Source organism: Salvia splendens, chromosome 9 (genome assembly GCF_004379255.2).
Source record: "Salvia splendens isolate huo1 chromosome 9, SspV2, whole genome shotgun sequence".
Taxonomy (NCBI): Eukaryota; Viridiplantae; Streptophyta; class Magnoliopsida; order Lamiales; family Lamiaceae; genus Salvia; species Salvia splendens.
In genome coordinates, this window is record NC_056040.1 from 23,154,769 (window position 1) to 23,166,489 (window position 11,721).

Here is an 11,721-nt window from a genome sequence, read left to right on the forward strand (position 1 = left end):
TTTGATACCCAAGGTTATTTCTGTCATGGGGTACCAAAAACGATATAAAATAAAGATCATGTACCATTTATGTGCGAAAATGAAATATCATATATCATTTATGTAGTTCACTCTATTATAAATGATGTATAGCATTATTAATTATTTAAAATTTTCTATAGTATTTAAACTTGGTCTAATTTTAGAAACGCGTAAAACCAGTCTATTTTTTTGAGGACAGGACGGATGGAGTATTTTGATTTGAAAAGAAATTGTCAATGAAGCTATGAAATATCTTATCAGGTCATAATTCATATCTTTTTCACTACGCATATAATTATAAATTACAGAACATTCAAAATTTGTATACAACATAAATCACAAATTATACCAACCAGCTCCCTCGTGCCAATACTCTTACGAGTCATGGTATTTGCATGAATCGCCATCGGCAGTTAGCACCACCAAAATGACTTAATTAGCAAAGCCACCATATGCGGTTCTCGTCGCTGATGCACCACCTAGTCTCCTCGCTCTCGATCAAATCAATGCTGCGCTAGTATGTATATGTGCAGGCATCTTTTGCTTATTTCCTAGTTCACAGAAGGACTGCTCGACGAATTTGGTGCAGGTCTCCAGAGATAAACTAGTAGACCCACGACAAGGACTATAGCGCCCTTTACAAAGCCCGGGGGAAGGGAGGAGGCGACCCCAAGATATGGAAGCGGCAATGTAAACATATATACCGATATTGGCACTAACAACACAAATTGCAGAGTATAAGATGCCATCAAAAGAAAGAAAACCAGTTTCAAGGACTATTGTAGCACAAGTTATCCATAAAAGTAAAGAGTTCGAATAATCAACCAACCTGAGACTGTTGACGCGAGACAAGATACCACAGCAGAGGAGATCTTGAGCAGATGCAACAAGGATATGTTGAAACCCATGTTGACAATGACAAACAGCAGCGGGAGTAAAGGTGCACCGTTACATCCTGTGATCGGAAGAAGTTAAATGTTTAAGAGTAAAACTTGACCGCCAAAACAAAATATACCAATTCACACAAGCAAGCGCACATAGGTATGGCTCAGGCATAATAAACCTTGAAGAATTAATCATGAGAAGACCATGACTTACGATTTAACATGGTACCGGTATTCAAAAAGCAGGCAGCACCATCTTTAAGATAACTTGGCAGTTGACTAAACGGAATGCCCCATAGGTTTGACAAGAACGGGAGGAGGAGGCAGATAAAAATAGCCTGTTCATGCGCTTGAGAGTGTCAGGCTTGTCGTAAAATTAAAGTACATGTGTTCTAACTCTATAACACTTAAAGTTGACCTGGTAAGCAGATCCATAAGAGTTTACAACAAATAGATCCATCGAACCTCCCTGCCATCCGGGCAACAAATGTAAGATAGGTATCATTCAATTGAATATTTGAATCAAGTAAAATCAGATAACAGATTTTTTGAATGCTTCTTAATTGAAGAGCATGTTAACTGGTCACTTTTTCTGATTTATATGAACTTGGAAGTCCAGCAAACTACTGAATAAACCTATATCGTTGTCTTGTTATTTACAAATTTGTATTAGGAGAACACACTGACATGTGTACCTTTAATCTTTTGGCAGCATCCAGAAATACTATTTCCTGCAAAAAAAATGAATATCTTGAGTAAGAGAAGTTACATAGAACATTAAAATAGGACAAGCTTATTGTCCAAAAGGAAAGCTAAATTACCTTCAAGACTGTATCAGCAGCTTGTAAGAAGAATGAAATAATCATTAAACTACTCCAAAATAACCCACTTGTCGTGAGTGATCCAGGACCTGATCCGCTGCAAATGCAAATAGTGACAAAATATAATCGATGATGTGTAGAAATCAATAGTCAGACGGTTGTTACTAATTCCACGTGTGATATGGAGGGAAAAAGGGTTGATTCACACACAACACACGTTTAATGAAATAACAAAGAGATTACGCACGAATCGGAAACTACTTGATAAATAACTGAAAGAACAATGCAAGAAACAAGCAAAAGCCTTCCTCTTGCAAGGCGTTGGGAAGACTTCCATCACAAACTAATTCTTACCAAATATTAATATAAGCTCTATATATATACTATCTAACATGTATTACACATGTTGATAAGTAGTACCTTTTTGTACTTTATTTAAATACTTCAGAGGGTATTTAACAGTCTGGATTATGGGCTTCTAACATTTGTGATGAAGTCTCCAAGAGCTTTCAGAGATTACTTGGCTACATTTGTAAGTCATATATACTATCTGTAGTCTGATAAAAAAAAATTATTACCTTGCAACAGTTACTACTACTCCAGCTGCTACCAGAAAGCAACCGAACAACTGGTTGAATCTATATTTCCTTCTAAGAAATATATACGAAAGCCCAAGTTGCCAGACAAGAAAACTCTGCAAAGATTACAGATAAACAAAATTAACATGCCATTCGACATTGCCCTGAAAGTTGTGTCAAACAAATCTCAACACTCCCTTCCCCCACCTCAAGCAAGCACCAGGACTTAACTCGAGATTCGGCTATTAATAAGAGCAAAATCACTGTGGCTAGTACTATAAGATAAGAATATGAAGTATATCAGGACTTATACTTAGAGAATATTAGTATGAAAGCAAAGACACTTTCATTAATATTACTCCTATAATCCTTGGAGTACAGAACATTAACTACATCAGTTGTTTTAGTTCTCACCGCAACCTATTTACAATGCTAACAGAAAAATGAATAATCAGTTTAGAGTTACCTGTGACAGTATGGGAATCGCTGCCCCAGGAAGAACAGCTGTTTCAATAAGGAAAAGCCATTAGTATGCACTGAATCAGGGACAAATTTACTTGCTAGTTGCTGTTAAGTAAGAAAAACTTGAAACTACTACCAAAATCTAAAGTGAAATTTTTTATACGAGCAAACAATAGGAAGATTTTCATCCATCAATTACAATTTTAAAAGAAAAGAAGAAAACTATTCGCCTGATAAACTAAGCATATGATTGAAACAGTTGAATATAAAGCGCAAATTGCTCAAGGCAAGCAATCAGTTTTCATGCTAACCCATTTTCATATTATCCATATGGTGGTTGTGAGAAAACATGATGAGTTTAAACTCCCTATTATGCATATTCTGAGGCCTATAGGCAGCAGAGATCGATGCAATGGGGTAAGCCAGATTACTTCAAGGTATAAAGCTGGCAACAGACAAACAAAACTGCATTACGCTACCAAAAGATGGACTTTAAACCATTGAAAGGATCACTACATCACAATAACTGCCAGAATAAGGATATGGGATGCCTCAAATCCTTATAAATGAATTACCTCCTGAAGCCATCCCAGATGCTGCTGCTAGAGCCTCTAACAGGCCAATAACAATTAATGGAGATTTCGGCAACGATAGCATTTCATCAGTAACCTTGCCAGCTTGATACCGGAGATACAAGATTGAGAAGTATACAATTACATACCTGGAACATGTGAAAGGATCACAATTAGTAAAACTACGATTTACATTAGCCAAAAGTGTGACAAATATCAGTAGAAGGAAAGAGGAACCATGAGTAAATTCTAGCATTTATCCAGATTCTGTACAGGTATCCTGTCTCTATAAAGCCAACAGTAAATAAATTTTCCCACACGCAAAAGTCATTTCGCTAATCAGCAAAATACAATTGTATCCAGTAAATTCCATATCAGAATGAAATGCTTAAAACAACAAAAGCCTCTGGTATATAGCATTAGTCAAAAAAAAGTAAAATGTGCATTAGTTCTTCAAGCAAAAATCTTATCTCTTGTCAGCATGGGTAGTCCGCCACTAATTATAATCCTACTATTATAGGAATAGAATTTTTCTAGGCCAATTAGATGGGTAGCTTATATGCCTTTCTTAACAAGTGGTATGTGGACAAATCAACCAAAGCATAGAATGCCGTAACTAAAATTATTCTAACTAGTTAGATTGTGACATTCAAGTTACTTTGATGGGGAGAGGCATGAAATTCGGAGAATGGAAAGAGCAAGCATCCTTTTCAAGCACCACATGCCATAGAAATATAGGGGCTGACAATTAAGAAAATATGAAGCACATGGAGAAGAGAAAATGCAAAGGGAATCTATGTAGCTGTCCTATGTGGGGTTACACAACTCCAAATCCGACTCACCACCAACGGTCCTGCTTCAAAGGGGACCCCATTTAGCACCATCCTCATATAGGCAAACTCTCGTGTCCTTTTCATATAAAAGTGCACCAAACCCAGCCTTAGCCTTTTGCTAAAGCAGAAAGACCTTAACTTTATACCCTAAACAAGAAATGAAATACTCATACCTTTTAGTATTACTAACATAAGAATTGAAGGATTCTTGGATCGCGCTGTAAATGATATAGAACAGCTACCTAGAACACTGATAAACCACATGTCCATACGCCTAATCATTGCGACTCTCATTAATTTAATCCAATTATGAAAAGACATCGGGCACGCCCACCACCTCTCCCTCTCTTGGTGGTGGGACTAATCATTCATAGCACTCGACAGTCGGCACACTCCGTCCTCGCGTTCAACCAACAATATCTTCTTTTTACGCTTGATTCCAAATCTCGGGAGTGGCAAAAAGACAAATATACCCCCACACGTGTTCTCAATTTTTTCGACCTTCAATTTCGCCGGCGGCGACCGCGGTTTCGTTTGTCACTTCTCCCGCGTTCCATCGCCAAAATTTCTTTCCTTATTCTCACGCTATTTATTTTGTTATTCATTTCCAGTTTCCAGTGCAACAATATTCCAATCTATCTGTTAGTAATTGAAACACTACATTTTAAAATTAGAAATCAGATTCTGCAAAAAAAACAAGTATACGAATTCTGATAGCATTTAATTTTGAACGGAACTGAAATTGAATGCGGACTCAACGATCAATTTCGTAAATGAAAACTTGTTTGGAATTTAAACATTAATCATTTGTTTATTTATTTTAAAAAAGGAAGAATCGCAGAGTTACCCGAAAGTGGCGAGCTGAGCGAGAAAGAAGGGGTAATGCTTGAGAGGAACTAATGCGAGTTTGTAAAGCACGCGATTCGCGACACCGAGGACCACCGTGGCGACCGTCGCAATCACCACCTCCGTCCTCCGATCAGTGCCTCCGGAGTTAGCCTCCACGGCGTCTCGATCGAGCGCGCAGCACTGAGGCGGTGGATTGCCCTTCTTCCTCAGCTCATCCTCTTTGTCTCCTCCTCCTCCCGCCGCTGCCGATTCGATGACGAGGCGCCTCGACCTGAGCACGACCTCAACTGCGCCTGCGCCTGCGCGTCTCCTTGGCCGGAATTTGCGATGTTGATTGAGTTGCAAGAGGCTGGTGGAGGAAATGCGCATTGGAATGTGGCGAGGGGGGTGCAGACAGCGGCAACATGCTGACATATTTTTGTGAAATTGTGAATTGATGCAATTGACATTGCTGTGTGCCTTTTTATGCGGAAAAAAGAGAGAGATAAAGAAGACAAATTTGATTTTTGATTCTACGTGGGTGTGAACGTCACTTCAGCATTCTGGATTCTCTAGGGATTTAATTTATCTGAACAAACCAATTATTAAATGATTAATATAAAGGACAGAAAAGAAAAACATGGATAAAATATTAAAGAAAGAGAGAGAGAGCATATGGATAATAAATTGAAAATAATGAAATTAATTTTAATAGATAAATAGAAATAAAAAGATAGGACTACTTTTATGAATAGGAGAAGGCAATGATAGTCGTTAGACTTCTCCACGTTAATTTGGTATGTCAAATACTGGCCATAGTTTCTTTTTTCTTAAATTGATCAATTAGAAATTTTTATGTGCACATCACAACCTGACAGTACCAAGTTCATATTCGACTACGTACTCACTCTGTCTTTAAAAATTTAATAATATTTGATTTCTTACTGGTTTGAAGGGCATCATTGACCCGTCCACATTTCCAGTCTCAAGTCCCCTTCACGTCATCATTCCTCTACAGTTACGGCCCAGGCCCCAACTGCTGTAACCCTGCAAGTTGCGGCCAGGGCCGCAACTAATAAATGACACTATTCACAACTCCAACCTATTTAACTCATAAACGCAATTCGTTGAACAATTGAAACCGGGAAAATGCATTGTTCATTAGAAATTAACATTACATTACTAGACGAAGCAAATTTGAAATACAAGAAACTCGGGCCACGACTACTACTTCTTCATTTGGGCGCAAAGGTAGGCGATCATCTCACGGTGCAACTTGATCTCCTCGTCCGACATCTTTGATGTATCCCTCGATGTCAACTCCATCAGCTGGCTCATCTGCCATGTAATATTCATCTCCGACAAAGTGTCGGCCATCTTATCTAGATTTTAGGAATATTTTTATTATTATCTATATCTATGGAAATAAATAATATTATTTTATTCCTAGATGATATAGATGAGAATAATTTAATAGTTTCCTAATATTTGTCTAGATTTAAGGAATATTTTTATTATTTTCTATATCTATGGAAATAAATAATATTATTTTGATTTCTAGATGATATGGATAAGAATAATTTAATAGTTTCCTAATATTTATATATCTAAGATCCTAAAAAGGATAGATATGTAAGAATACATTAAATAATGAAATATCTCTTCCTAATCTTGAACACGGAATTAATTTGAATTTAATTTTTCATGTCTTATTAAGAATTAAATAATTTATTTATTTTAAACATATCTTATAGTAGACATGGATAAAAATTATATTCTAGAACAATAATTTCCTAAAGGAAGATACCAATTAATAAAAGATTTAATTATCCAGCAAATTAAATACCAACAGAATTTAATGAAAGCCTCTCTACCCTAAGGCTAAGGATAATTAAAGAAAAACCATAACCCAAAATATCTAAGCTATAATTACGAACTCAACGTTTGTATATGGTCTCCATCAATTGGTCTGCAATTTATGAAGCCTTTTTCTAATATTATCGCCACCTGCTATGTGGGGACAATAATCCTAAGAAAATAGCAAGTTCATGAGGGCGGACTTCTCAAATATAAATAGTATGAACTAGAATGTAGTTTCCAATATTATCGCCGCCTGCTCTGTGGGGGCAATAATCCTAAGAAACTGCGAGATTCAGAAGTTCACACAGGATTTATGAGATAGCTTGATCTTGTTAGCAGCACATGAGCATTGTTATGGGAGTGTGTTGTATAAATGAGACTCTGTAATGCTAAAGAGATGGTCTTGCTTAGACAACATTAGGCGGCCATGCCACTCTGTGGTCTCTGGACTATTCGTCGGTGTTGTGACCAGTAAAATTGTAAGATTTTAATGCGTATTGACTTCCTCTGGAGGGTACAAAATTTTAATTTTACAGTTGTAAGATTTTGAAAAGTTTTATGGTTAATCTAATCAAACTTCTTACATAAGTTTATGACAATAGTAAAATACTCTGTTTTGCAGTGCAAATCAAATCGTCAATATGTCGTTCAATCCTCTTTCTGCAATTCTCAAAGAAAATAAACTCGAGGGCCAAAATTACATAGAATGGAAACAAAATTTGGACATCGTTCTCACAGCAAATGAGTACATCTTTGTGCTCACCACCCCGCGACCTCCATTACCGCCGGCTAACGCTGCGGCAGGAGTCAGAGATGCACACAGACGGTGGCATAAGGCGAATGAGATGGCTAAGTGCTACATCTTGGCATCTATGTCATCAGTACTCAAGCATCAACATTCTGCTATAGAAACTGCCGCCGAGATTATGCATAATCTCAAGAATCTTTTTGGTACTCAGAATCGAACGGCTAAGTCTCAAGCCTTTCGGAGTATCATGTCGAAGACAATGAAGGAAGGCTCGTCTGTGAGCGACCACGTCCTCGAGATGATGGGCCACCTCAACCAAATTGAGGTCTTGGGAGGGACGATCGATCCCGAGTCCCAGGTGACTATCATCCTTCAAAGTCTTCCCCCTAGCTTCCAAAAGTTCAAGCTCAACTTCGAGATGAACAAAAGGAATTACACCTTGGCAGAGCTGTTGACTGAACTTCAGTCGGCAGAGGACCTTATGGTCCAGGCTAAGGCAGCCATGATGATTTCGGCGCCTCGTTTCTCTGGCTTAAAGCCTAGCAAAGGAAAAAGGCAGGCACCGAACTCAGGACCAGCCAAGATAGCTAAGGGAAAGAAGAAGAAGAGGGCTAACAAGAAGCTCACGGGGAAGTGTTTCAAGTGTGGAGAGAAGGGGCATTGGAAGTTAGACTGTCCTAAACGGGGCAAGGCTACAGGTATGCACCAGGCTCTAGTTGTCGAGTCTTGTTTGACTTCGACATCAATTTGCACTTGGGTTATTGACACATGAGCCACTGATCATATTTGTTTTGATCCTGACTTAATGCAGGTGACAAGACGGCTACATGATCGTGAGATCGAAGTCCAGCTGGGAGACATTTATTTGCGTTTTAGTAGTGATAGATTTTTTATTTTGAAGAATGTTTTGTTGATACCTTCTTTTAGAAGAAATTTAATTTCAGTTTCTAAATTGGTTTACGATGGATATTCGATTTCTTTTAATGACAACTGCGTTATTAAGAAAGATGGTTCTTATATCTGCCGTGGTATCATGGAAAACAATCTGTATACAATCACTTCCACACAGTTTAATAATCGCAAATCAGAACTCAATACAACATCGAAAATTTCAAAAAAACGAAAGGAACCTTCAAGTTCAATGAACGAAACGTACTTGTGGCACCTTAGACTTGGTCATGCCAATGAAAGGAGGATCCATTCTCTTGTTCAACAAGATCTTATCAAAGGTCTAGAGGAGGAACCTTTTCATAAGTGTGAGTCATGCTTAGAAGGCAAGATGACCAAGAGGCCTTTTAAGGCTAAGGGCAATAGGGCCAAGGAAGTACTTGAGCTCGTTCATTCCGATGTATGTGGACCAATGTCTACTGAGGCAAGAGGTGGTTTTCGATACTTCATCACTTTTATTGATGACTTCTCGAAAATTGGATATGTCTACTTGATGCGTCACAAGTCAGAGTCTTTTGACAAGTTTAAAGACTTTAAGACTCTTGTGGAAAAGTATCATGGGAAGAATATCAAATGCCTACGATCTGATCGTGGAGGCGAATACCTCAGTGCCGAATTTTTGGACTACTTATCGGAAGTGGGAATTGAATCCCAACTGACTGCGCCGGGCACGCCCTAGCAGAACGGCGTGGCTGAAAGAAGGAACAGGACCTTATTAAACATGGTTCGATCGATGATGAGTTATGCATGTTTGCCTATTTCGTTTTGGGGACATGCCTTGCTTTCTGCAAGTCACATTTTAGACAATTTACCATCAAATCGATCCGGATACTGTTGTCTATTGCAGCTTAAATTGATTCGGATACTGTTGTCTATTGCAGCTTATATGGATTGGGATGTATGACAGATGGACGTTAAGACTGCTTTTCTCAACGGCAGTCTTGAGGAGACCATCTACATGGAACAACCCGAAGGATATGCCATAAAGGGCAAAGAACACATGGTTTGGAAGCTTAAGATGGCCATTTATGGCCTCAAGCAAGCATCTAGATCGTGGAACCAATGTTTCGATCAAACTGTTTGCAAGTTTGGATTCGAAAAGTGCCCAAGTGAAAGCTGTGTGTATAAGAAAGTTGATAAGGGGAATGTAGTGTTCTTAGTTTTATATGTAGATGACATTCTTCTAATTGGAAACAACAAAAAGATGTTGTCATCAGTTCGAACATGGTTGTCGAACCAGTTCGAGATGAAGGATATGGGAGACGCGGGACACATCCTCGGGATCAAGGTCCTTCGGAATCGAGAGAAGAAGATGTTGTGTTTATCTCAAGAATCTTACATCGAAACAGTACTTAGTCGTTTTAGCATGCAGGATGCCAAGAAAGGTTTCTTACCTTTTAGACATGGCATCCATTTATCTCAAGAGATGTGCCCTAAAACGTAGTCTAAGATACAGGAAATGAGAAGGATTTCATATGCTTCGGCAGTTGGAAGTCTCATGTATGCTATGCTTTGTACTAGACCTGATATTTGTTTTGCTGTTGGCATGGTGGCAAGATATCAGTCGAATCTAGGCCAAGGACATTGGACTGCCGTAAAGAACATACTCAAGTACCTTAAACGGACTAAGGACTATGCTCTAGTTTACAATGCAGCCGAGCTCTGTCCTTTGGGATATACTGACTCAGACTTTCAAGTTGATCAGGACTCGAGAAAATCTACTTCAGGATATGTGTTCACCTTAGGATGTGGAGCCGTAATTTGGAAGAGTGTGAAGCAGAAATGCATCGCGGACTCGACCATGGAAGCCGAGTATGTGGCCGCTTCGGAGGCTGCAAAAGAGGCGGTATGGTTCAAGAACTTCCTTATGGATTTAGGTGTGGTTTCGAATCTGCCAAAGAGCATCACCATTTATTGTGACAATTATGGTGTTGTGGCAAACTCGAAAGAACCAAGAGTTCACAAAGCGAGCAAACACATAGAGCGGAAGAATCATATCATTAGAGATATAGTGCAGAGAGGAGACATAAAAGTGGTCAAGATTGCGTCAGAGAACAACCTGGCATATCCTTTTACAAAGGCTTTGGCGGTGAAACCGTTCAAATGCCACGTTGAAGGGATGGGAGTTCGACTCATTCAAGACCTCAACTCGCTTTCAGTATAAGTGGGAGAAATTTAGACGTGTGCACTACCATTTTGTATACTCGAAAGCTGTTTTGAGTATAAGTAGGAGATTGTTAGGGTTTTGTATACTAGAAATCACCTTTCGAGTGATTGCATACTGTAAAACTCTAATGGTTATTTTTCAATAAATGCAACAGATTATTTTTGTCATAATGTTATTATGTTTTACATTTAATGGTTGATTATTGCATATTTAAATGTATAAGCAAACGTAACAAAGTCTAAGTCTTTGTTTTAGTAGACCGGTTGTGGGCGTCGTCCAATTTAAGGTAACACGGTCAGTTCTAAAAAAAGAAAAATAAGAATTTCACAACCTAGATAGGGCTAGACTACCTATCGCGAAAGGTTGCAATGTCAGTCCGATTATTTCTAAGCCTTATTGAAATAAGATGACGTTGGTGTGGTATAACACTGAATGGATCTAACAGCAAGATGAGTCTTTATGCTATCTACTGAAAGACGAGGTCTTGATAATTAATTTCTTAATCAATGTACGTTAGCATTGAGCACACGACATTGAGTATCCACTACTTTGACTTACCAAAGGTGCGGGTTTTTCGTAACCCAACGATCCAGATATATTGGGTAGTGGTGATCATTATAAAGCGGTGCTAGGATTGCTATTATGTTGAAACGTGCGCGAGAAGAGTCTCGTTTGATAACATCCACAAGAGGAGCTCGAAACGAGGTTTTATTATTCGAAACCTAGCTAGTTGGAGTTTGATTACTCTATGAATAATAAATAAGAGTTTCTTGCTAAGTCCACTCTTGGAATTCGAAATATGTTAATTAATTAAGTCTATAGCAGACATTAATTAATTAATGGATATTTCTATCTTAAGCGCGAGAAATAAATCGAATGCAATTAAAGGAAACCCGGAATACTTGTAATTTCGGATTTGGAAGGCAGTGCAATATTACTTTTGTAGTAGCTGCTCGTAATATTCCAATATAAGCTTATATTAAATTGTGGGTTCAATTT

At 38.3% G+C, this 11,721-nt stretch overlaps 1 protein-coding gene across 1 annotated transcript; it reads right to left on the minus strand.

Moving 5' to 3' along the window:
* Positions 1-275: 275 nt before the first annotated feature.
* LOC121746814 (protein CLT1, chloroplastic-like) lies at positions 276-5,560 on the minus strand. The gene is made up of 10 exons (XM_042140749.1): positions 5,019-5,560; positions 3,342-3,487; positions 2,771-2,808; positions 2,305-2,420; positions 1,727-1,823; positions 1,601-1,636; positions 1,324-1,374; positions 1,120-1,243; positions 851-976; positions 276-736 (listed from the first exon to the last, which is right to left on the minus strand). Exons 1-10 carry the CDS (start codon positions 5,432-5,434, stop codon positions 573-575), a joined length of 1,314 nt encoding a protein of 437 aa, XP_041996683.1. The 5' UTR covers positions 5,435-5,560; the 3' UTR covers positions 276-572.
* Between the last annotated feature and the right edge of the window lie 6,161 nt (positions 5,561-11,721).